Source organism: Hyla sarda, chromosome 1 (assembly GCF_029499605.1).
Source record: "Hyla sarda isolate aHylSar1 chromosome 1, aHylSar1.hap1, whole genome shotgun sequence".
Classification (NCBI taxonomy): Eukaryota; Metazoa; Chordata; class Amphibia; order Anura; family Hylidae; genus Hyla; species Hyla sarda.
In genome coordinates this window covers 334,489,950-334,516,466 of record NC_079189.1, presented here as the reverse complement: position 1 = coordinate 334,516,466, position 26,517 = coordinate 334,489,950, and the positions used below count along the sequence as shown (strand labels likewise).

Sequence of the window (26,517 nt, the reverse complement as noted above, 5' to 3'; positions counted from 1 at the left end):
TCCGTGCATGGAATGAACTTCGTTCCATGCCAGATGACTGGCGACTACAGCCACCACACCCCCTTCATTCATGTCTATGGAAGGAGGCGTGGCAGCTATGTACTAGCAGTCAAGCCCCCTCCCATAGACATGGATGGAGGGGGCGTGGCGTGAAGTCCCCAACACGGAAGCTCCAAGATTCGGTGTTCTGGACGCCACGTCTGCCGGCACAGAAATTGCGGGGGTCCCCAGCGATCAGACATCTTATCACCTATCCTTTGGATAGGGGATAAGATGTTTTTCACCGGAGTACCCCTTTAACAACATAAAAAAGCAAGTGTGATCACCCAATGGAATAGATTAATTTAGCACCACCCTTGGGCACTGGAGAAAAAAAGCATACCAACTACTTTATTAGATGTAAGTAGTTATATGGTAAGTGCATGGTACAGTCTGGAAATCAAAATCTCCACAGCAATCTTGCAAATGCATAAAAAAGTTATACCTGGCATAAAATGAAATATCCACAGATTTATAGTTTTTATATCAGCCATAATTCACTTTCACACAAAATAATTTCACATAGACTCTTCTATTTGTAAACCATTTAACAGCAAATAAAACAATTCAACCAAATGTCAGTAAAATAGTAATAGTTTTGGCAAACAATGAGAGTTCTAAGAGTATATTCCTACTACAGAATTTCTGCTCACAGAATTGCGCAAGCATAGATTTCATCTGGTGTCCGCCGCTGAAATCCTTCGGCAGTAATACTGCACGGCCCTGCGCTATCACCATTGACAGTAATGCAGTGCATGCGTAATTCTGCTGAAAGAATGAACATTCATTCATTCTTTCAGCGGATCAATTTCAGCACCGGAATACACAAAATACAAAAAGTAGACATAGCCAGAAGGTACAGAATAATTTCAACATTTATCATATTAAAAATGTATATAAGAATGAACATGCAAACCATTAAGAAAGCACCTTACAGTCAGTACCTGGTATTGACAAAGCTTTGGGGACCAATTTTGCCTTCACTGGTTTTCGAAACTGAGATAAACCTTGTACCACATTCCGGACCTTTGTCCAAAGGAAATTCCCACTGCGTTTACTGCTTGGCCATGGACTCACCAGCACAACCTTCAACAATAATGCACACAGTCACACCAGCCTTACCACAACAAATATAAAGCCATGTCATTTATTTTACAAACAAGGGCCATTTAGTCATCACATCTTGTCATATGTTCCCTATGTAATAAAGAAAATGGTGCAGATTTTTACGGTTTTCTTACTAATTTGTAATTAACTGCTGAGTAAGCTAACCTGCCAACATAGCAGAAAAGGTTTTAGATTTGCTAAAAATATATACAGTAACAAGACATAAGTAACTACACATTGTAGTTTTGACTTGGACTAAATAAGATCATGTACAATCATAACAGGGTCACCTATATTATTACCTTTTCCATTTACAACCAGAATGATACATTTTTATTAGTAAAGTAGGCCACACAAATGTTACATACCTTGTTATAATAACCATACGTAATCGCATTGGGCTGAATTTTAGCATTTCTCATTTCAAATAGGACCTTTACAGCCAAAGCAGGGTTCTCCCATAGACCGCACAGCTGCATTACAACTCTGTAACACACCTATTGGAAAATAGCAAAAAGCTTCAAACGTATGCAAACCAAATTTAAAGGGGTATTCCAGGCAAAAACTTTTTTATATATATCAACTGGCTCCAGAAAGTTAAACAGATTTGTAAATTACTTCTGTTAAAAAATCTTAATCCTTCCAATAGTTATTAGCTTCTGAAATTTTCTAACTGCTCTATGATGATGTCACGTCCCGGGAGCTGTGCATGATGGGAAAATTTCCCCATAGGAACTGCACAGCTCCTGGGACATGAGTCATCAGAGAGCAGTTAGACAGAAAACTTCAGAAGCTACTAACTATTGGAAGGATTAAGATTTTTTAATAGAAGTAATTTACAAATCTGTTTAACTTTCCGGAGCCAGTTGATCTATATAAAAAGTTTTTGCCTGGAATACCCCTTTAACATTACAGTTAACTCTGAAGCCTACAACATAGCTAAAAGTGTCTCAGTTCCTAAACTGATATTAAATAACAAGCGTGGATTCATTATATCTACTAGGCAAGTCAAAATAGCCTTAGGGTGTATTTAACAATATAAGCAATATAGATACACAAAGATGACTTGTCAATATGACATTTTGCTGTGTGACTTTTAGGGTACGTTCACACATACAGGATCTGTTGCATATTTTGTGCAGCTGATTTTGCTACCCATTAAAGTTAATGAGTAGTAAAATCAGTTGCATAAAATATGCAGCAGATCGTGTATGAGCGAACGTACCCTTAGGGTAGGATCCGCAGCGTAATTTATATTGCGGATCCGTCAGTGACCTGACCCATAGTGTGCCTCCAGCTGTTGCCCCGCCTCACCCCGCCCCCTGGGTCACTATGGGTCGAGTCACCGGCGGATCCGCAACATAGAATATGCTACGGATCTGTTAAGTGTGACCTACCCTTATGGTGTGTTCACACATACAGTATCCTGCACAGATTTCATGCGCAGGATTTTCTACTGCAGATTTTAGTGTAAGCTAAATGACTGAGCAGAGTTTCAAATCTGCAGTTACAATTCCTGCGCAGGATACTGTACGTGTGAACGAGCCCTTAGGGTCTATTTACACATACAGTATCCTGTGCAGATTTGACATGCAGGATTTCCTACTGCAGATTTCAATGTAAACTAAATGATTGAAGACAGCTTCAAATCCTGTGCATCAAATATGAGCCCTAACAATGCTCCAGATTTATCACAGATTTATAATGCTGTTGCATACATTTTGTGCATCTTTTGATGCTTTTGACACATTTTGTACCCCCAATTGGTTGGCTCCATTTTATGACATGTCCCCACTTTCTGTGAAACCAAATTCCCATTCTACAAAAGTTTTTAAAAAGAAATAAACTAATAATATATATGGTGCAAGGCATTTATGATTAGTGTCTGAATTCTGGTACATTGGGCCAAATTTATAAATCTGTCTGAGGGCATAAACTGTCTGGTTGTGTTCACGGCAACCAATCACAGCTCAGCTTTCATTTTACCAAACCTAGTTAACATATGAAAGCATTGCTGTGATAGGTTGCTATGAGCAAAAGAGACAGTCTTTCTTTTAGACAGCTGCTTAAATCTGCAGTTATCAACTTGCCCATGCTCAGAGTTGCCTCATCCTACACCTGTACATACAGAAAATCTGGGAAGTTAGCTAGAGAACAGAAATATAAGCTTATTATGACTGTTCCAGAGGCCAGTATGAAAACGGAAAATACTCCAACAAATAAAAAAAAGAATATTTCTAATAAAACCCAGATTTAAATATTACACATTTCTCTAATGATACATTTCCTATAGTCAGCAAGACAGGAGCTTCTGCAACTATTATTTGTTGAATTAAAAGATTCATGGAAAAGCCATTTATAACATTGACAAATATATATCTCTATCTCAAGAGTAATCTAAAAGATGGTTTTGTATGTGTCGTCACCTCATCCAGTGGATCCACCTCAGTCTTCCTCATTTTTACCAAAGCCTCATAGGATTTCTGAAGTGCTCGAGTCTTTGAGTGAGAGACCTTGACGTACACCGGTAGACAGATGAACCACAGACTGAAACACTGGCTGAACAAGTTTTTGGGCCAACTATTCGCATTGGTGCTGTGCTTCCTGGCTAGTTTATGTGCAGTTTTAATCTCCTAGAATAAAAATACAATTTCATTCTACATTAGAATGTTTTATTACATGAGCCTGGTACATGTAATCTGAGTTTGACCATTAGTAACCTTAAAGGGGTACTCCGGTGAAAAACTTTTTTTTTTTTTTTTAAATCAACTGGTGCCAGAAAGTTAAATAGATTTGTAAATTACTTCTATTAAAACATCTTAATCCTTCCTGTACTTATTAGCTGCTGAATACTACAGAGGAAATTATTTTCTTTTTGAAACACAGTGCTCTCTGCTGACATCATGACCACAGTGCTCTCTGCTGACATCTCTGTCCATTTTAGGAACTGTCCAGAGTAAAAGGAAATCCCCATAGCAAACATATGCTGTTCTGGACAGTTCCTAAAATGGACATAGATGTCAGCAGAGAGCACTGTGCTCATGATGTCAGCAGACAGCTCTGTGTTCCAAAAAGAAAAGAATTTCCCCTGTAGTATTCAGCAGCTAATAAGTACAGGAAGGATGAAGATTTTTTTTAATAGAAGTAATTTACAAATATGTTTAACTTTCTGGCACCAGTTGATAAAAAAAAAAAAATAATAATTCCACCGGAGTACCCCTTTAAATAAACGCAAAGCTGTAAAACTGGCAAAGCTTTAAAGAAAGAAATTCATAAATTGAGAGTAAACTTGCCTGTTTGGTCCTTTTAGCAATAAAGGTAGGGCTGCTTGCCACTTTCTTTGCTTTTGGATTTCCATTGAAGGACAGATACTGCTCACGTGTCCGATCAAAAAGGGCATAGTCAAGCCTTGGAAAGCTTTTGTAGCTAAATGGCAAGATATACAAATTACCATCAGTGCACTTTTCTAAAAGGTGGAATTCACTTTATATACATGATATTAAAAGGGGTTATCCAGAAGCAAACGCTCCCAGTTGCCAATCCTCTTGGCTACTTCCTAGTTGCTGCTGACGTGTTGTCCCTGCAGCAAGTCATTGGCTGAGCAGGGCAGTTCCTACAGGGACAGGTGGGTATAGGTTCTTTTTAATTTTGTAACAAATGACATTTTCAATTTTTTATCCCCAGATAACCTCTTAAATCGCACCTATGCCTAAAATACATAAGATATACATAAATCCCAGAAAAGCCCATATAAGCTAGTTTAAAGGAGCATTCCAGCAGTGAAAACATGTTGGGACCTTCCCTGACCCATACATGGAGCGGGTGTGTCGGCACCAGGCCAAGCATTGTCCATAGGCAAGCCAGAGACATTTGGGTATCTCTGGGGCTCCAATTAAAAAAAATGTATGGAGCACGTGCCAACACAATGGAGAGAGCCAGAGCCCCATTTTGGAGATTCAGGGGCCCCCCACATCAGACACTTATCACCTATCCTATGGACAGGGGCTACATTTTTTTTAAGGTGCTGGAATACCATTTTAAAGACCAAACAAGGAGAAGTTTGTAAGGGTCACTTTACGTGGGCAGATAATTGCCTGTTATAAGAACCAATCGTCAACATTGCAAGTTGGCTGGCACCAGTTAAAGGGCCATTTACACTGGACAATTGTCACAATGTGAACAGCTGCAAGAATGATCATTCATAACTTACAATCATTTGTGCAGACTTTTATTATTATTTTGTGTTGCAGGACAAAAACCTCCTTATATGGGGGACAAATTATCATATTAACTGTTGCACAAAAGATATTTGTCAAATAAGTGTTTGTCTGCTATAATAATAGTAAATGAACAGCCTGTGTAAATGGCCTTCAAGGACCAAGAATGATTTCTGTATTCACCCTTAAAGGGGATGGCAAGGAATAGAAAAATAGAGCTAATTTCTTCCACAAACTGGCACCATGGGGGAGATTTATCATTGCCTTTAGAACATTTTGTTTTGTCTATTTTTTTCCGCTATTCAGGCGCTAGCGGGCTTTTTAGCAACTTTCTCGTGTCTTTGATTATAGATACTTTTTCCTTTTCTGCCTAAATGTAGACCATTTTATTTATGACCATGCAGTGGTCACGTATTTATTATTTGCGACTTTCCTGAAAAGTTGCTATTTCTCAGGCAAATAATTATTTGTTGCTATGCTACACCACCACACAGTAAACGTAACAAAAAGTTCTACGTCTCGCACATCCAGGGCCGGTGCTCAGTCACAGATCTGACTCGTTCTTATAGATCTGAGCGCGGTCGGGCTGTCCATGCACACTAGCATACAAGGGCCTGATACTAGTATCAGGCCCTTGTATGCAGCCAGGGCCGCCGTCAGGGGGGTACAGCCCGTACTCCAGTAAAGGGGCCCAGGCCCCCGCTGCACCCCCCTGCAGCTGCCGCCGCCCGCTTCTCTCCCCTGCCGTCCTGGGGTCCTCCCTAGTCCAACCACCACCGCCGCCGCTGCCCCATTGCCTCCCCCATCTCCGGTTTTATAATTACCTGTTCACGGGGTCCACACTACTTCTGGCTCCGGGGGCGCACTGACAGTGACGTCGCGTTGAGGACGTCACTTGTCATTGCGCTACGCAGCCCGCAGGACGACGCAGAAGCCAGAAGTAGCACAGGCCCCGGGAACAGGTAATTATAAAACCGGGGATGGTGGAGGCAATGGGGCAGCGTCGGCGTCGGCATCAGAGGCAGCAGTGAAGATCGTCACTAATCTTCGCTGCTGCTTCTAGGAGTTTCAAAACTGCAACTCCCAGCATGCCCAGACAGCCTTTGGCTGTCTAGACATGCTAGGAGTTGTAGTTTCACAACATCTGGAGGGCAACAGTTTGGAGACCACTGTGCAGTGGTCTCCAATCAGTTTTCTTCCCGATGTTGCAAAACTAGAACTCTCAGCATGCCCAGATAGTCCAGGAATGCTGGGAGTTGTAGTTCTGTAACATCTGGCCCTGCAGATGTTGCCGAACTACAACTCCCAGCATGCCTAGGCAGTCTGGGCATGCTTGAAGTTTTGCAACATCTGGAGGGCCACAGTTTGGAGAGCACTACACAGTGGTCTCCAATCTGTTCTCCTCCAGTTGTTGCAAAACTACAACTCCCAGCATTCCCTTCGGCTGTCTGGGCATGCTGGGAGTTGTAGTTTTGCAACAACTGGAGGCACACTGTCTGGGAAACATTATCTGTTTTCTAACTCAGTGTTTCCCAACCCGTGTGCCTCCAGCTGTTGCAAAACTATAACTCCCAGCATGCACTGACAAACCATGCATGCTGGGAGTTTTAGTTTTGCAACAGCTGGAGGCACACGGGTTGGGAAACACTGAGTTATGTAACAAACTCTGTGTTTTGCAACCAGTGTGCTTCAAGCTGTTGCTTAACTACCACCCCCAGCTTGCATGGACAGTCAGAGGGCATGCTGAAAGTCATAGTAGTGTGCCTCCAGCTGTTGCATAACTACAAGTCCCAGCATGCCCTTCTGTCACTGCATGCTGAGAATTGTAGTTTTGCAACAGCTGAGGTTTGCCCGGCTATGCGCTGACAAGTACTTGCCAGTGCATGTCCAGTATTTGTGGGCGTTTTTGCATACCAACGCTCAACCCGTGGTGTACCCCTATGGGTACATGTACCACGGGTTGAGAACCCAGGCCTCTGGTTGTTGGTCTGACTCTTCCTTAGAAAAGGTGTACGTTAGACAACTTTTCACGCTATAGGAGAGCTGCACCTTATTCATCATTACGCTGCACATTATTGATGAATAAGGCGCACGCTAGTCAAAGTATAGACAAAAAAAAAGGTGGAAATTTGATCTAAAATAGACAATTATTGATAAATCTCCCCCTATGTCTGTTCACAGGTTGTGTGTGATGCTACAACTTGGCTCCATTAACTTCAATGGAACTGAGCTGAAATATCACACACAACCTGAGTACAGTTGCAGTGCTGTTCTGAAAAAAAAAAAAAAAAATCAGCTCTGTCTTTCTATGCCTGAATACCCGCATTTCCGCATCCTAAAAGCCATAACCTTTAAATGAGTACCGTAATTTGAAAAAACATTCTGAGAAGTCATAGACATTTCAAAAGTTTTGAGTACTCAGGGTTTGAGCATTTAGACCCCAACCAATCACTAAGCACGTTCTCTCCCTGCTCTAAATATTTTCATAATTTAAGGCTATCCGCACATCTGGATCCCATAGACAGAGATAAGCACTCAACCATGCATTTTTCTTACGACAAGGTGCTTTTTTATATAAAGTAGTCATGATGTGGCCACCTTTTCAATGTAGAGTCATTCGCACACTCAAAAAAAACTTTATTTTATGGGTTATTACATCTATGTCAATGCTTGATATTCATGTTATCAGATGCAGGTACGCTTCAATCCACATATTTATATCCAATACTGTAAAGTCAGCAAATCAAGGTGAGTATTTGCATATGGCTTTTAGTATTTATCCTCGATATCCCAAAACACTGTATATATAACCATAAGTAGCAGACTTTTGGGATGCAATGCCCTTCCTCTGGCTATAGAAGACATAACTGAGCTTGCTAAGTAAGAATTGGAATAGAAGACTCAAAGTGGCCAAGATAGAGGACGTCAGGGACCTAGATACAGCATGTCCTGGGGTCCCAGTCATCTTCCCACTTTTGGGGCCTGACATGTCACACTGCGCTTAGCTAATTGACGGCTGCAGTAATGTCCCGCCTTGGCACGTTATAGGCTGACCGGCAGTGTCAGGTTACAGGCTGGGCCCGTTACAGTTTGCAAAGTGAGGCAAAAGATCCAGCTCTTCGTAAGCTGGATTTACTTTGCCTTTCTGGATTCTTGTGCTGTGCTCCGGCTCACTGAGCTGCGAGGCAGGGATCAATTTGCAAAGTGAGGTTAATTCCTTACCTATATTTTGGAGCTGGATCAGGACCATCCTCTGGTAGCGGCTCAGGTGGCATTATAAATACCGTGTGCTCACTTTTCTGAGACTCATCCAGCTCTATCAAACGGGTGTCCTCTGGGAATTCCTGGTCTACCTGTCAGGCAGAAAATTATGTCAATTAACAGTGTAAAAAAGATGAAAAGAAAGAAAATCAATCTCATTTAAAATTCGTGCTAAAGTGGAGATAGTGACACATACCTTGTCTCCCTTTTCATTCCCTTTGTCAGGAAAAAGCTGAAAACAAAACAGAGAATTATGCATGTTAATGATATAAAAATATGGGAGTTCCACAACTACAAAACTAACTTGTTTTCCTTATATTGTACTGCATTATATTCTACAGTTGCATTCACCAGCTTACACATTCTCATGCTCCCTGCTTTCTCAGTATGGAGCATGTTCTGATAATTTACATTCCCTGAATTGTAGTTTCTATTATTGAAATACAGTAAAAAATGCAGTAAAACTAACTCTCAAAGAATGCAGTGGCACACAGAGAAGTGCATTGTAGTAACTCAGCTTAACTGCTAGGAGTGTGTCTATTTAAAAGCTATTACAGATTCTAAAAACAACCAGCATAACTAAGACTGCAGCTATGTAAGCTAGACAAGTTAAGTATTGTATTTAAAAAGTTACTCAACTTTTATACAAAAACACAATCTTTTGACATACTGTCAGATAAACAAGAATCTTACCACTTGGTTAGATAATCAATTAAGATACTGTATACAACTACAGTCTCTGTACAAGAACCCAACATCCAATGGTCAATACAGAACATAAAAAGGTTAAGAATTGTTGTCAGTTTATTATAAAACATACATTTTATTCTGAATTCTGAAACAGCAAAAGACACACCAAAAAAATCAGGGCCAACCCAAAATATGATGGTTAAAGAATACAGCAGATTTATAGTTGTGTACATTTTCATCTCCTTACAAGAGTAGGTGTATACATGCAGATACATGGCAGCCAGTGATCATTGGTCAGCCCACTGCATACTTTGTAAACTTCATTGGCTAAATGGTACAATATTTTTTATTTATTTTGCATTAACAGTACAGCTAACCTGTCACTATGCTATGCTGCCCTTACTTAGTACAGTATAGTATCATGACTATCATCTACACAATCTTCCATTAACTTTGTATTATGTGGCATTTTTTTTTCTTTTAATACCTTTTCAATGCAGTCATCAAAAAAAGCCAGGCTGGTGTCTTTGTCACTAACAAAGCTGCACTCTTCAATGAAACGGATGAAGATCTGTGTTGTCATTAAGGGTGTGTAAAACTTCATGTAAGCACGATCCCTACTTCTCAGAAAACCTGCAATAATAGATAGAAAATGTACAATTAACAACCTAGTTCCAAGTCTCCAACAAGTGCTTGTATGTAAACTATCTATACAAACAAAATCTACAAAAGACTTGGCAGACATAAGCGCCCAAATAACTCTACAAAAAAATCGGGGAAAAAAATGGTTAAATGTTATAAATGAAGACACCTCACATATTCTGGGTTATATACCTTGACGATCAAAGAGAGATTCTGCAGCAGTGGCCTTCTTTGATGGCGCCTCTGTGATGGGCTTCAAGAAAGTCCTGTAGCCTTTTAGTATTGATGCCATGAAACGGAGAAATGCCTCTTGAATCTCTATTTCAAGCTCCCTCATTTTCTTTTGCCAGGAGAAGTCAGCTTCGATGGGAGTCATTTCTATTGCACTCTCCTGAGTTTGTCGGTGGACTGAAAAAAATAGCATGCTTTTTTTCGAGAAACAGTGTGATAATATGATACTATACAGAAATGTTTAGAGCTGGGAACATGAAGTGCACTTTCAGTATAAGCAAATAAAATGTTCAGAGGTTTTGTTTTGGTAAAACAGATATATTGCCTCATACGTTCCAATCCAACCAAACCATGTGCAAGTTGGATTGGAACAATTTAGCTTGAAATTAAAGCACAAAATGATGGAAAGCAACAATTTACCTGTCAACAGCTGGGGATGGAGCTTTTTTAGAATACTGAGGAGGCTCTTAACTGGTTTCTTTGGAAGTTGTTTCCAGCTTAAGTTTCTCTTATCCTCTGACCTGTAAAAATAACACAAACATAAGTCAAATAACAGATTTAATGCCAACCTGGACTGAACAAATTACTGACCAGTTCTTTATCTGTTACTTAGCCAGTTTAGGATTCACTTACAGCTTGAAGCAACACATGACAGGAAAAAACTCATACACTACATAGTACTGTGTCTGCCTTGTAACAGTACATATGTAAGTAAAGACATCTATGATTTTTCTTCCTCCTATAATATATACTCATTTAATTACATACTTTTTCACCCAAAAGCATTGTTTCTTTTATAGTTTGAAATAGTAGCAGGAGTAAAGCACTTACATGTAGATCATACGAGTATCCAAGTCAACGCAGACTACATCCTGGGGAGGGTCAGACAGGTCAAAGTATCGGGAATCTACTCCAACAATAAAAGGGAGTGGGGCATTGAGCACTCCTGCCAGAGATAATGGGCACAGAGGGACATAAGGGCACTGCCACTGAAAAGGAAATATCATCTGCAAACAAAAAGTAAAACCCATATTTAGAAACAATGCAAAACTCATCATATCCATGATCACAAAACATTAACCAAACTTGGGAAAGGGGGGAAAAATAAGCAATGATTTATTATTTTGACAAAAAAACCTCTCAAATTCACTATAAAATCAGCATTACTGTAGAAGTCTGGAAATTGTTTTCACACCAAAGCCAATTAAGCAGATCACTGACCAAATTCAAAATCCGTAATACGGACATCAAAAAAAGATTGAAAAACTTACAGCTACAACGGCCTCTGCTACTCCAGTCAGAACTGCTGGCCTAAGGGAGTGCAAAAGTATCTTGCTTTCTAGGAGGACAAAATGCAACAACGTAGCACAGTTTTCTGGTCCCAAGCTCATTAGTAAGGTACTAAAGTTTGCACCGCTACAAAGGTGAAAGAAAAAGAGAAAATTATCTTAAAACATCTTACACTTCTGTATAATCAAATCATATCCAAAATTAAATACCACAAACTATACCTATACAAAATATAACCTTTTAGGGTAGTTTCTAACCTAATGATAAGAGTTTTTTTTATAAATTATTTTATATGTCGGGAACACATTATGACTTGGTTTGCACGTGCTTCAGAGGTCTATCACAGATTCCACGAAAAATTCCATGACAGAACTGTGCTGCCTGTAGTTCTATAATGTTTGGTAATATACCATCCACCTTTACAGAAACCCATTAAACCTTATTAAAATCAATAGGGTCCATCGAGCATCATCTGTGTCCTTCACGTTAAAGATCCAGTGCTGATGATATTTTGTTATTGTGCTTCTATTGTACATCATATAATACAGGGTTATTCAAAAAGGATGGTGCAAAATTATAGCCTCAATATCCATAACTAAGAGAACATGACACATTGATTAACATGAAAAGAAATACTATCTGCCCAAGTTTTATGGGGGGGGGGGGGGGGGGGGAATTAAAGGGTTACTCTGGTGAAAAACAATTTTTTTTAATCAGCTAGTGTAAATTACTTCTATATAAAAATCTTAACCTTCCAGTACTTATCAGATGGTATGCTCCACAGGAATTTCCTTTCTTCTTAAATTTATTTTTCTGTCTGACCACAGTGCTCTCTGCTGACACCTGTCTGTGTCTCAGGAACTGTCCAGAGCAGGATAGGTTTGCTATGGGGCTTTGCTTCTGCTCTTTACAGTTCCTGAGACAGATAGAGGTGTCAGCAGAGAACACTGTGGTCAACCAGGAAAAAAAAAAAAAAAAAAGAACTTCCTGTGGAGCATACAGCAGCTGATAGGTAATAGAAGGATTAAGATTCTTATATAGAAGTAATTTACAAATCTGCTCAACGTTCTGGCACCAGTTAATTAAAAAAAGTAGATTTTTTATGCTTACCGTAAAATCTTTCTCGGAGGATCCATTGGGGGACACAGACCGTGGGTATATGCTCTTGCCGCTAGGAGGCGCTGACACTAGGCAAACAAAAAAGGTTCGGCTCCTCCCAGCAGGCTATACCCTGCCTACTGGCCCTGAGCTCATCAGTTTAGTCTCAAAGCAATAGGAGGCAACTGACAAAAAAAGAGAAAAAAAAACAGCAAAAGTCCGAGAGAAACAGACAAAAGAAACACACTGAATCATCTCTCGGACAGAACAAACGAAAAACTCTACCGAAACTGTGGGTGGGCGCTGTGTCCCCCAATGGATCCTCCAAGAAAGATTTTACAGTAAGCATAAAAAATCTACTTTTCTCGGTCGGAAACCATTGGGGGACCCAGACCGTGGGACGTACCAAAGCAGTCCCCAGGGTGGGGAGAAAAATACTCAACCCAAAATCAAGCAGAGGAGGATGCTACTGCCGCCTGCAACACCTTGCGGCAAAAACTAGCATCAGCCGACGCAAAAGTATGTACTTGATATAACTTTGCAAATGTATGCAAGGACGACCAGGTGGCCGCCTTACTTGCAGGGCCGAAGCCCTATTACGGAGAGCCCAAGAAGCCCCAACAGAATGCGTGGAATGCGCCGTCACCCCAAAGGGTGGCTCCTTGGCCTTGGGCAGTACGATTCTGAAATGGCCGAGCTAATCCACCGAGCAATGGTTGTCTTGGAAGCCGGAAGACCCTTACGACTACCCTCAGGAATCATGAAAAAGGAGTCCCCCTGGCGAAAAGAGGAGGTGACCAACAGATAAATCCGAACTGCCCGGACCACGTCAAGGGTGTGAAGAGAACGTTCCTTGGCATTGGAAGGAGAAGGACAAAAGGAAGGAAGAACGATCTCCTCGTTGACATGAAAAGAGGAAACTACCTTGCGCAGGAAGGAGGGAGGTGGGCAGAATACCACCCTATCCTGATGAAGCACCAAAAGTGGGGAACGGCAGGAAAGTGACGCCAGTTCCGTGACCCTCCGGATAGACGTGATGGCAATGAGAAAAGCGACCTTCCACGAGAGAATACGAAGGGAGGTATTCCTAAGGGGCTCAAAAGGTAGGGGAGGATGGAGATCCCCCGGCTGCGAAGGATGGCAACGACCTCCGCCATGACCTTGGTAAAGACCCTGGGAGCCATGGCTAGACCAACGGGAGCGCCAAAAACTGAAAATGACCCTCCGGCACCGCGAAATGAAGGAAACGCTGATGCGCTGGGAAGATCGGAATGTGGAGATAGGCGTCTCTGATATCCACCGAAGAAAGAAACTCGCCCTGGTCCATGGAGGCCACCACAGACCGGAGGGACTCCATCCAAAAAAGACGGAGGCGCAGATGGCGATTGAGCAACTTAAGGTCCAGAATGGGACGGACCAAACCCTCTTTTTTGGGAACGACAAAGAGATTCGAATAGAACCCTGATCCACGTTCCAACAGTGGAACCGGCACTATCACTCCCTGGGAGAGGAGAGAATGCAGAGCAGTCTGAAAAGCCGCCGCCAAGGAAGGGGACTGAGGAGGGCGGGATTGAAAGAAACGGTGTCTTGGGAGAGAAGAGAATTCCATGCGGTAGCCTCCTGAAATAACATCTCGCACCCAGGCATCCTCGACATGAGACAGCCATATGTTCTGGAAAAGAGACAGCCGCCCTCCCACCCAACGTGGGTGGGGGCGCCCCTTCAGGAAGAGGCAGGCTTACGGGTACCCGATTTGGCAGCAAAACCTCCAGATTGGTTGCCCGACTTCCATGATGGACGTGCCCTGAAAGAGGGTGCTCTATGAGGAGGAGGCTGTGCCTGCTTGGAGGGACGACCTGGAGCCGTTGACCGAAAGGACTGAAAAGAAGTCGACTTCCGGCGGGGCTCCGAGCGCCGAGACCTGTTCTGTGGAAGCAGAGAACTCTTACCTCCCGTAGCTTCAGAAATAATTTCATCCAAACGTTTTCCGAAGAGGCGGGAACCCGAGAAGGGTAGTTCCACCAGAGACCTCTTCGACGCAGCGTCGGCGTCCCACGCTTTCAACCACATGGCGCGACGAATCGCAACCAAGTTGGCCGAGGCAAATGCCAAGCAGCGAGCGGATTCCAAAGTGGCTGAACAAAGGAAATCGCCCGCTTGGGAGAGCTAGAGAGCCACTTCTGACAGTTCTTCCCTGGAAATTCCAGCAAGGGCCCCCTGGCGGAGCTGGGAAGCCCAAACCAACACCGCCTTGGCCACCCAAGTGGAGGCAAAAGTGGGGAGTAATGAGAACCCAACGGCTTCGAATGCGGACTTCGCTAGATTTTCCATTTTCTTGTCCGCCGGATCCTTAAGAGACCCTGCATCCGCAAGGGGCAGCGTAGTGGACTTGGACAGTCGGGAGACCGCGGAACAGTCCACTTTGTGACTAGGTCCTGAGGGAAGGGAAAACGTGTTTGCACCTTCTTGATTCCCTGAAAACGCCTCACAGGGTGTTTCCAAGCAGTGTCCAGCACTGCGTCAAACTCTGCATGAGAGCTAAACGCCTTGGGAGCACGCCGTGATCGGCGAAAGGAGACTTCTGGATCAGGATCCGAAGCTCCGGGTTCCTCCTGATGAAAGATGTCCCTTATGGCTGACACTAAACCGTCCACCACATCGGACTTTGTAGAGTAATCCTCATGATCCAAGACCGAATCTGAACCTTCTTCCACTGCTTCCCCCAAGAAATGGGAGTCCGCGGAGGCAACCCTTGCCGGGGGAGAGGGAGACCTAGGATGAGAGGACGGGGACCTAGAACGCCGACCCGGATAACGAACCCTCGAAGCTGGGGTACGCCCTAGGGCCGGCGAGGGGGAGCAAGACCTGTGAAACGAGGGGCCGCCCTGGGCCTGCTCCCGTGAGGAGCCAGAGGGAGCTACCTTAGCACGCTTAGAAGCGCAAAAAAAAAAAAACGGTTCCGGGGAAACAGAGCGTGAGCCCCTAGAGCTTCACAGGGATGACCTTTCCAAGGCCGAAGCCACCGACTTGGAGACCATAGCCAATTCAGAAATCGACCGGGAAAGGGAAGAAACCCACTCTGGAGGGGGGGGGGGGGGGCAGTTCCCACGCATTCCGCTGAAGCCTCAGGGGCTCCAGAAACGGACAGCGAAGACAGTTTGGAGGAGCAGGCGTAACAGGAAGATTCAGTAGAACCCACTGGAAATTTGGACTTACAACCCACACATGCATAGTAGGTGACTAGAGCCGTCGCCTGTCTGGGCGGTGGGTCGGGTCTGGGGTCGGACATAGCTGGTTGCTAGGGACAGCAGAAAAAAAACTAGAGCAATCTCACCTGGTCTGTGTCCCATTTCTGGTTAAGCAGAGGCAGTCCCCCGTATCTCCTGCCTGAGGTAACCAGAAGGAGAGAGAGAGAGAGAGAAAGAAAAAGAGAGAGCAGGGAGGAGGAGCCAGCCACCAGCAGCAAAAAGCAGGCCGCCTCCCAGAAGCAGCCTATTGGCTGAAAATGACCCCTGAGTGCGGCCGTTGGCGGGAAGGGGTTAACGGTGCATTTGTAAATTATGTTCCGTGCCCCTTAGCCGCATATGGGGGAACAGGTAGCGCCATGCTCCTGAACCCCCACCTAAAAACAGTGAAAAAATAAAATGAATGAAAGAAACTAAACACAGTCCCCAACTATAAAATAAGAAAAAGAGAAGACCAGGTCTGGAGAAATCCAGACCTGTGTCTTGCCTCCTAGGACACTAAGCTTAAACTGATGAGCTCAGGGACAGTAGGCGGGGTATAGCCTGCCGGGAAGAGCCGAACTTTTTTTTGTTTGCCTAGTGTCAGCACCTCCTAGCGGCAAGAGCATATACCCATTGTCTGTGTCCCCCAATGGTTTCCGACCGAGAAAAAAAATATTTTTTCACCGGAGTACCCATTTAATAATGAGTGCAGATTTTTGCATCTGGTAACCACGTTGCCCTAGAATAGCACAACAAGAAAAAAGTCATTGCAGATAACAGAAAAATAGCGCGAAATCTAATAATTTGAGCGTAGGTTAATTAACAAAATAAACACACATTGTGAAAGCCATTTTTAAGCTGCACTTCAGTTGATAAATTAACCCCCATATATATATTTGTATATATTATCGGTCTAGGTGAGATGTTGGACCTAAAGAGTGCTAAAACTTCTGAAATCTCTTTAACAGGTCAGGCCAACGTACTGGTAACACTAAACAAGCAATACAATGACCACTAACCTCAAAGGCAAAGGTGTTGACACAGGCTGGGAGAGAACCAGAGCATCATGCGCAGAGAGCTGTGTAAAGGGACAAAGGAATAAAGTATTAAATAAAATACTGGCTTTAAAAGAAAGAAATCTCATTCTCTGCCATGTAGCTTCTTTGCATAGTCTAGTAACTATAAACACTTCAATAACTGTAAATTGTCCTGTGTAAATGAGGTTAAATAAACCACACTGCAATTAATAATATACAGTATTGCTTTACACATCAGCTAATAATGCTACAAATTTAAACAGCATTGAATAAAAGGCAATAGAAATATACCAGCACAGAAGGATTGTGGATGCCCAAGTATCCTTCAGGAGCATGTCTTCTCTAAACAACACAGATTTACCTCAAGAGTCTCGAGATCAGGAAATGTAGCAGAGGTCCCATAGACACACCCTCGCAAAGACATGCTCCTGAAGGGTAAGGGTTATTTTAACTCTACTACGTTTTTAGTTGACATGTAAGTCCCATGTATACCAAGTTTCCATGAAATATCTCCAGCCATTTGGAAGTTATGCTGAAAGATACATACATAGTGAGATGCCAAACCCAGTAATGAAATTCTGGCCATGTACTTAAGGTGTCCATACACTTTAGACATTGGGAGAGATGACATTGGGAGAGATGACGTCTGGGAGCAGAAGGGTTGGGACTGTTGGATTTTAACTGACCAGCCCTATTGTGCTGAAGAGATAAACCACCAGAGCTGTCTGGATGAGGATGTCCAACTTTTGTGTGTATGAAGAGGTTTTGAGAGATTTGTATTTGAAAGTCTATGGCCACCCTAAGAGAAAACCTCGGACAGTCAATACATAGCACAGATAATAAACACAACATGAACATGTAGCTATTATAAAATGTGTTGTACGAGCAGCATTACCAACAATTTGCTATTCTAATAGAAGAGGTATAAACAATGACTTGTTACCTGAACCAGGATTCTTGGCCTCTGAGGTGATGGGAAGGGAACATTGTGCATGAAGTGGGATATATGTCTAATGAAACAAAACCACATAAAAAACACACATTAAAACACATGTAAACACTTACTACAATAGAGTTTTCATCATAACAACAAGGACAGACAGAAAGTGGAAGTGTTGTCTACCACCATCAGATTCCAATTACCATTTTTTTTTATGTAGGTTTGGGTTTCACACACTAAACCCAACATAGTCCACGCGATACAAGCAAAGAACACGGGGATGTAACATGTATAAGAGCCCATTAAAATTAAAATTGCATTCATACTAACTGGGTTTCTGATGGACCAGGGGTGCACAACCTGGAGGAAACGACAGACCTGAGATGCTGTTCTGTACAGCCCTGAGGACAAAAGCATGCTTTGTCTGTATCCTTATAGTTCAGTAAGAAACAGCTGTCTTGACATCTGCATTTTACTGATGGCACTGTTATGATGGGCACTGTATGGCTGGCACTCTAGGGATGTATTTTAAACACCCTAAAGGGGCAGTCCAGACAAAACTGTATCTGTGTTATCATTTATGCCTTGCATATAACCATCAGTTTTATATGGCTTGCTCCTTTAAAGGGGTACATATCTGATGCCCAGAAAGGAGAAGACAAGCTGTAGAGGGACTAGTTTTGTGATTTTTTCCATGTTAGTTAATTGGAATTGTTAAATGCCTAGTGGTTTATGTGGCTCCAATAAACTACTATAGGAAAAGCCACATGCATGTGCAATCACATGGAATAGTCTTTTCTAAAGTGCAGAACAGGAGACCCCATTCTCCTTATGTGTGGGAGTCAAAAAAAGCTAAACCAAGTCAATCAGACATTTTGGACATTTAAACAGCTGCTGAATATGCCATTCAAATGGGGAATACCAGTTTATTGTGGCCCTTGGAATTGGTATAATCGGACATTGTGGCCGTCCAAAAAGTTGTGCACCCCTGTGATAGATGCACTATATGACAGCATACTGACACAACAGTAATACAGACTAGACTGATAATGACTCAACACAATGAAACCAAATAACAATACAAGACATACTTTTCAATGGGAAGGGTGTGTGGGCCAGATACGGAGAGCTTGTAGATGAACATTAAAAATTTGCGGAACGTCTCAAAAAAAGGCCAGTGGGAGAGCAGGCAGATACATTTGTTGGTGTTGATAATTTTAGAGGTCAGCACTTTTTTCTCAACTGCTGTAAGGAGCCCTAGCTGGATCATCTGTTTCTCAGACAGCATTTCCCGGGGGTAAGGTTCATAGAATTGAATAGCAGCACCATATACCTAATGTAAAAGAACAAGTCATTTAAAAAAAAAAAACTATTATCTGTTCTACATACACAGACAACACATTAACTCAGTGAAAACATTTTTACACAACTAAATGAATGCAGAACATTTGGAAAAGCTGCACTTGTTTTTAGATGAGTAATGATATTAAACAATACATATGATGAATATATCCTGGGCCTCACAAAAATTAACTACAGTAAAACTGGCTAAAATCCCAAGAAAGTTGAACAAAACTTTACTTCTAACTGTTTCCTTTAATAATTTTAAAGAAAATTGAAATTAAGAAAAGAAATTTAAATGAAATGTTAACACAACAGAAAATGTATTCTTGCCTAAAAAAAGGAGATTTTTTAACACTTACCGTAAAGGATCGAAGGATCCATTGGGGGACACAGACCATGGGTGTATGCTGCTGTCTCTAGGAGGTATGACACTATGGCAACAAAGAAGTTGGCTCCTCCCAGCGGGATATACTGGCCTCCAGGCCCTGAGCTAATCAGTTTTAGTACCAGAGCAATAGGAGAGGACCGACAGGTCAAGGAAAAAACACGAACTGTCCGAGAACCAGAAGAAAAAAGATATAACTGAACACACCCTCTGACAGAGAACCAAAGAGAAACCCAAAAGGGCGGGAGCTGTGTCCCCCAATGGATCCTTTGAGAAAGAGATTTTATGGTAAGTGTTAAAAAATCTCCATTTCTCTATCGGCTCCATTGGGGGACACAGACCGTGGGACGTACCAAAGCAGTCCCTTGGGTGGGCAGATAATCAGTCAGGCAGACGGCTGTTCCACTGTCGCCTGCAGCAGTTTACGGCCAGACTAGCATCAGCCGATGCGAAGGTATGAACCCAGTAGAACCTCAAGAAAGTGTGCAAAGACGACCAAGTAGCTGCCTGGCAAATCTGCGAGGCCGAGGCTTTGTTTTGGAGAGCCCAGGATGCCCCAACAGAAACGGGTAGAATGAGCCACAACACTGAAGGGAGGAATCTTCCCCCTACACCGAGAAGTGGTGGCCTTGAAAGCAGGTTGTCCCTTACGACGACCTTCCGTAAGGACTAAAAAGGAATCGCACTGACGAAACAAAGAAGAGATAGAGGTAATACCTAACAGCCCGAACCACATCCAGTTTGTGGAGTAAATGCTCCATAGAATGAGAAGGAGCAGGACAAAAGGACGGAAGAACAATGTCCTCATTGAGATGAAAGGCCGAAACAACCTTAGGCAAAAAAGAAGGATCTGGCTGGAGGACAACCTTGTCCTAGTGAAGCACCAGAAACTGAGAACGGCAGGAGAGAGCTGCCAATTCAGACACTCTCCGAATGGAGATGATAACAACAAGAAACGCCACTTTCCAAGAAAGGAGGCGCAGGGACACCTCGCCAAGGGGTTTAAAAGGTTCACCTTGGAGTACCCCCAGAAGCAGATTCAAGTCCCAAGGGGGAGAAAGTGACCGATAAGGAGGGGCAGCATGCGCCACTCCTTGAAGGAAGGTCCGGACATGAGAATTAGAAGCCAGAGGACGCTGGAAAAGAATAGAAAAGGCCAAAACCTGACCCTTAAGGGAACTGACAGACAACCCCAGTTCCAATCCCGACTGCAAGAAGGAGAGAAGACGGGGGAAAGAAAAAGTAACAGGAGACAAGACCTGAGCTTCACACAAACGAAAATAAGACTGCCAGGTACGGTGGTAAATTTTTGCCGAGGAGGGCTTGCGAGCCCTGAGCATAGTGCGAATGACTTAGGAACCGCTCTCAAAACCGCGGTCTCAACCGCCACGCCGTCAAATGCAGCGGCTGTAAATCGGGGTGGCAAAGAGGACCCCGAGACAGCAGGTCTGATCGAAGTGGAAGTCGCAGTGGAGTTTCATCCAAGAGCCTGACCACGTCGGCGTACCACGACCTATGGGGCCAATCTGGAGCTACCAGTATGGCGGGAACGTCCTCCGCTTTGAGCTTCCTCAGAACCCTGGGAAGGAGCGGAAGGGGAGGGAACAGATAGGGAAGAGCCAGGGGGTCCACGGCTAGAGGCAGGGGGTCCCGGAACTTTGACACAAATGGAAGGATCTTCCGCTTGTGCCGACGAGGTCCACGTCTGGAATGCCCCAGAGGTCGCAGATCTGTGCGAAGACTTCTGGATGCAGGGACCACTCTCCAGGGTTGGCTGAGGACCGGCTGAGGAAGTCCGCTTCCCAGTTGAGCACACTCCAAATGGCCGGAACCTTATTTTCTGCCCAGATGAAAACCTGTCACCTCGGCCATGGCTGCCGAGCAGCGAGTGCCGCCTTGACTGGACGCGGACAGGGCGGGACTGAAGCAGGGACTCCCAAAGATGAAGACAAAGAAGAATCGCCCTCAGTTCCAAGATGTTTATCGGAAGAAGGGCTTCCCGGGGAGACCAGAGGCCTTGAACCCTCCAGTCCCTGAACACACCGCCCCAGCCAGACAGACTGGCATCCGTTGTAACTACCTGCCAGTGGAGGGGAAGAAATGATCGCCCTTGAAGAAGAAGGGGGGAGCGGAGCCACCAGAGCAGAGACTGACGGATCCGATGAGGGAGAGTAATCTTGCGATCGAGAGACAGAGGAGATCTGTCTCATCGAGAGAGAACCGCGAGTTGAAGGGGACGGTAATGAAACTGGGCAAAGGGTACGGCTTCCATTACCATCCGACCCAAGAATTCCAAGCAATTGCGGATGGAAACTGGGGCCTGGGCCCGAAGAGAGCGGACTCCTGACAGGAGCGTCAGACGTTTGTCAGTGGGAAGGCAAGTTCGGGCAGAGGCAGAGTTGACTTGAAGTCCCAAGAAAAATCAGAGACTGGGCGGGAGAGGACAGACTTGTCCCGGTTGACCATCCACCCGAAACGATTCAGGGTCTAGAGAGCGAGATCCACATTCCCTAGAGTATGGACTCTGGTGGGAACTTTGATGATAAGGTCGTACAGGTAAGGGATCATTGAGACTCCTCTCGACTGCAACAGGGCTATTACTGGCGCAAGGATTTTGGAAAAGACCCGAGGAGCCGAAGCCAGATCAAAGGGGAGGGCTATGAATTGAAAATGCCCCTCCAGAACTGCAAAGCGGAGGTACCGCTGATGGCCGGGAAATATTGGAACATGGAGGTAGGCATCCTTGATGACCAACGAAGAAAGAAACTCCCCTTGTTCCATGAATGCCACTACCGGAGAGATTCCATTCGGAAGTGGCGGAGAAGATGATGGTGAGATGCTTGAGGTCCAGAATCGGTCGCACAGAACCGCCTTCCTTGGGGACCACAAAAAAATTGGAATAAAAACCCAGAAAACATTCCCCTGGAGGAACGGAGACATTGACTCCCTGAGCAGAGACTGGAGGGCCTCCCGAAACTGCTTCGCCAGAGAAGGAGACTGGGGGGCTCGGGACTTCCTGAATGTGTGTGGTCCAGATGTCTCGAAAAAGTAAGAGACGACCTCCCACTCGAGAAAAATCTGCGGGTGGGGGCTTCACTACATGCGGAAGTGGGATTGCGTTTACCCGATTTGGACGCGCCCGCCCAGACCCCTTATTGGGGCCAAAAGTCCGAAAGGACCAAAAGGAAGGGGACTTCCTCTGGGAAGAAAAGCGAGCCTTATTTTGAGGCAAGAAGTAACTCTTACCCCCATCGCCTCAGAGATAATCTCGTCAAGGCGCTTGTCACAAAGAAGGGTACCAATAAAAGGAAATTTGGCAAGAGACCTTTTGGAGGCTGCATCCGCATCCCACGCCCTAAGCCACATGGAGCGGCGGAGGGCCGCTAGGAGACCCACAGCAAGGCAGCACAATGGACTGACTGCATGGAAGCTGTGCACAGAAAGTCCCCAGCTTTAGAGCATTGGAGAACCAGGGCAAAATAGATCATCTGGGGGGGGGGGAACACCACACCGAAAGGGCCTTGGACACCCATGCAGAGGCGAAGGTGGGAAGCAGAGAAGAGCCTGCTGCTTCAAAGGCAAACTTCACTAAGGACTCCGCCTTCTTGTCTGTCGAGTCCTTGAAGGCAGCCGCATCTTCTAGCGGCAGTGTAGTAGCCTTAGAGAGGCGGGAAATTGGTAGATCCACCGAGAGAGGGGAAACCACCTTAGAGGCAAGGCCCTTGGCGAATGGGTAACGCACTTGAACCCTCTTCATTCCCGGGAACATCTTGTCTGGATGTCTCCATGCAGATTCCAGAAGGATGTGAACTTCAGCGAGAGAGCTGAACCTTTGAGGTGCTGGTTTAGCACGATTAAAGGATACTTCAGGAGACACGTCCGAAGATCCTGGGTCCTCTAAGTGAAAGGTGTCTCTTATGGCCGCAACCAATGAGTTCACCATTTCAACTGTATCCGAGCGGTCCTCTGAGTGAGATGCCTCATCGCCAGTTCACCAGGAGAATGTGAACGAGTGGAGGCAGTCCTGGAGGGGGGGGGGGTGACCCTGACCGGGTACGCGGCTCTGGCTAGGCAGAGCGGCGATTCCAGGAACATCCTCTGGAGGAGCGACGTCTGTGACCAGATGACATGGGGGGCGAAACCCACGTCTACCTGAAGACTCAATGTAAGAGAGTCAGAAGAAGCACCCCTAGTACGCTTGTGAGAGCGTGAGGCTTGTGGAGAAGAGGAGCGGGACCCTCCAGAGGGCCCGCAGGGCAGACCTCTTCAAGGCAGACACCACGTCACGGGAGGCCTCAGCCACCGAACGGGAGACTTAAGTCAAGTCAGCCATACACTGGGATAGGAAGAAACCCAGGCTGGAGGAGCGGCCGAATCCACCGGAACTGTAACATTCGGGTGAGCTAGGGGGTCTGGGGGAGCAGTGGAGCAGGCAGAGCCAGTGGGCTCAGCAGAAACAGGCATTTTGGAATTACATGTCATACAGACAAAATAGGAGATTAACAGTCCAGTTGTCTGTTTAGAGGGAGGAACAGATTTGTGTCCCCTGTGGCAGTAAAGTTTTAACCTCAACACTGTAACACTCTGTCCCTGCTGTGAAGAAACTCTGCTCTATCAGAGAGGAGAACAGGCTAGCCAATAGCTGGAGAGGGGCGTTCCTGGAGCAGGGGCACTGTCTGATTGGCCCCTGCCACCTGCATCGCGCGCACAGCACTGATTGGAGGGCGATTCGCGCCTCCAGTAAGCTCCGGCGGCCCTGTGGGCAGAGCTATAGCTCCCCGGCCGCCGAGAAGAATAATAGAAATGGCGCCCGCTCCTTGCCCCGAACTCACATGTCAGCCGCATATGCGCCCGCGGGGAAGTGAGCAGGCGAAACACATATCCGCCAGTAGCCGTCTGCTGCCGAAATTGAAAGTAAGTCGGCGCTTCATGCGCCCGAACAGTACAAGCGCTGCGGCTGTCATCCGCATAGTAAGCGCCGCGGCTGTCAGCCGCATAGTATAACACACACACACGTGCATAATAATAAAGTAAACCATTCATTCCCAATATGCCATTGCTCGCCCCTTATTTAGAATAAAAGATAGAGCCCCTAACACAGGCCAGCCCCTTGGATCCTGAAAGGTGGGCCAAAAAATGAGAGTCTCCAGAGGTTGCAAGTCAGCATCTAAAGGGAGAAGAAGATATACTCACCTCAGTCAGAAGAACTTACCTAATGGAGTCTTCTTTTAGGTCAGCATTCTGTTACCTGCATCACACCGAGCTACCATGTGGGAGCGAGGCGAGCAGGGAATAGGGGGACCCGGACCTATGAGGTACAACCCCAGGCGCTGACCGTTGGCGAGAGGGGGTGAACAGCGCATATACGCAATACCTGTGCCCCCTCAATCACAATGGGGAAACAGTGAGTCGCAGTTCCTAAGTCCCCACCTGAAAACATGAAAGAAAACGGAATAAAACACATTCCCTAACTAGGAAAATAATAACACAGAAGACCTGGTCTGGAGAATTCCAGACCATGTCCACCTCCTTTCAGACACTAAGCTAAAACTGATTAGCTCAGGGCCTGGAGGCGGGTATATCCTGCTGGGAGGAGCCAACTTCTTTGTTGCCATAGTGTCATACCTCCTAGAGACAGCAGCATACACCAACGGTCTGTGTCCCCCAATGGAGCAGATAGAGAAAATATCAATTAGTGCAAGTGCCATGAATTGAAGGACACCTGAGCAAAAGACAGGATGAACCACATTTACGTCGAGAGCTCCACCAAATGCACCACACCTTTATTAACCCCTTAAGGACGCAGGACGTAAATGTACGTCCTGGTGAGGTGGTACTTAACGCACCAGGACGTACATTTACGTCCTAAGCATAACCGCGGGCATCGGAGCGATGCCCGTGTCATGCGCGGCTGATCCCGGCTGCTGATCGCAGCCAGGGACCCGCCGGCAATGGCCGACGCCCGCGATCTCGCGGGCGTCCGCCATTAACCCCTCAGGTGCCGGGATCAATACAGATCCCGGCATCTGCGGCAGTTCGCGATTTAAATGAACGATCGGATCGCCCGCAGCGCTGCTGCGGGGATCCGATCATTCATAACGCCGCACGGAGGTCCCCTCTCCTTCCTCCGTGCGGCTCCCGGCGTCTCCTGCTCTGGTCTGTGATCGAGCAGACCAGAGCAGAAGATGACCGATAATACTGATCTGTTCTATGTCCTATACATAGTACAGATCAGTATTAGCAATCATGGTATTGCTATGAATAGTCCCCTATGGGGACTATTCAAGTGTAAAAAAAAAAATGTAAAAAAATGTAAAAGTAAAAAAAAAAAATGAAAAATCCCCTCCCCCAATAAAAAAGTAAAACGTCCGTTTTTTCCTATTTTACCCCCAAAAAGCGTAAAAAACATTTTTTATAGACATATTTGGTATCGCCGCGTGCGTAAATGTCCGAACTATTAAAATAAAATGGTAATGATCCCGTACGGTGAACGGCGTGAACGAAAAAAAATTTAAAAAATCCAAAATTCCTACTTTTTTAATACATTTTATTAAAAAAAAATTATAAAAAATATATTAAAAGTTTTTTATATGCAAATGTGGTATCAAAAAAAAGTACAGATCATGGTGCAAAAAATGAGCCCCCATACCGCCGCTTATACGGAAAAATAAAAAAGTTAGAGGTCATCAAAATAAAGGGATTATAAACGTACTAATTTGGTTAAAAAGTTTGTGATTTTTTTTAAGCGCAACAATAATATAAAAGTATATAATAATGGGTATCATTTTAATCGTATTGACCCTCAGAATAAAGAACACATGTCATTTTTACCATAAATTGTACGGCGTGAAAACAAAACCTTCCAAAATTAGCAAAATTGCATTTTTCGTTTTAATTTCCCCACAAAAATAGTGTTTTTTGGTTGCGCCATACATTTTATGATATAATGAGTGATGTCATTACAAAGGACAACTGGTCACGCAAAAAACAAGCCCTCATACTTGTCTGT

At 44.6% G+C, this 26,517-nt stretch overlaps 1 protein-coding gene across 3 annotated transcripts in view; it reads right to left on the bottom strand.

The window, feature by feature from the left end:
• The window catches only part of DENND4C (DENN domain containing 4C), a 117,676-nt gene that overhangs the window by 23,377 nt on the left and 67,782 nt on the right, over window positions 1-26,517 (bottom strand). For 2 of the 3 annotated variants that reach the window (XM_056519884.1, XM_056519894.1), the window contains 14 exons: window positions 18,871-19,112; window positions 17,783-17,849; window positions 16,822-16,880; window positions 11,459-11,603; window positions 11,019-11,194; window positions 10,608-10,708; window positions 10,149-10,364; window positions 9,802-9,947; window positions 8,821-8,856; window positions 8,586-8,716; window positions 4,440-4,572; window positions 3,573-3,779; window positions 1,515-1,643; window positions 984-1,125 (listed from right to left, as the gene is read on the bottom strand). In XM_056519884.1, the coding sequence (XP_056375859.1) occupies window positions 984-1,125; window positions 1,515-1,643; window positions 3,573-3,779; window positions 4,440-4,572; window positions 8,586-8,716; window positions 8,821-8,856; window positions 9,802-9,947; window positions 10,149-10,364; window positions 10,608-10,708; window positions 11,019-11,194; window positions 11,459-11,603; window positions 16,822-16,880; window positions 17,783-17,849; window positions 18,871-19,112 (1,930 nt within the window). Of the gene's footprint in view, window positions 1-983; window positions 1,126-1,514; window positions 1,644-3,572; window positions 3,780-4,439; window positions 4,573-8,585; window positions 8,717-8,820; window positions 8,857-9,801; window positions 9,948-10,148; window positions 10,365-10,607; window positions 10,709-11,018; window positions 11,195-11,458; window positions 11,604-16,821; window positions 16,881-17,386; window positions 17,732-17,782; window positions 17,850-18,870; window positions 19,113-26,517 lie in introns of those variants that run through there. The other variant, XM_056519904.1, reaches the window with a different exon arrangement.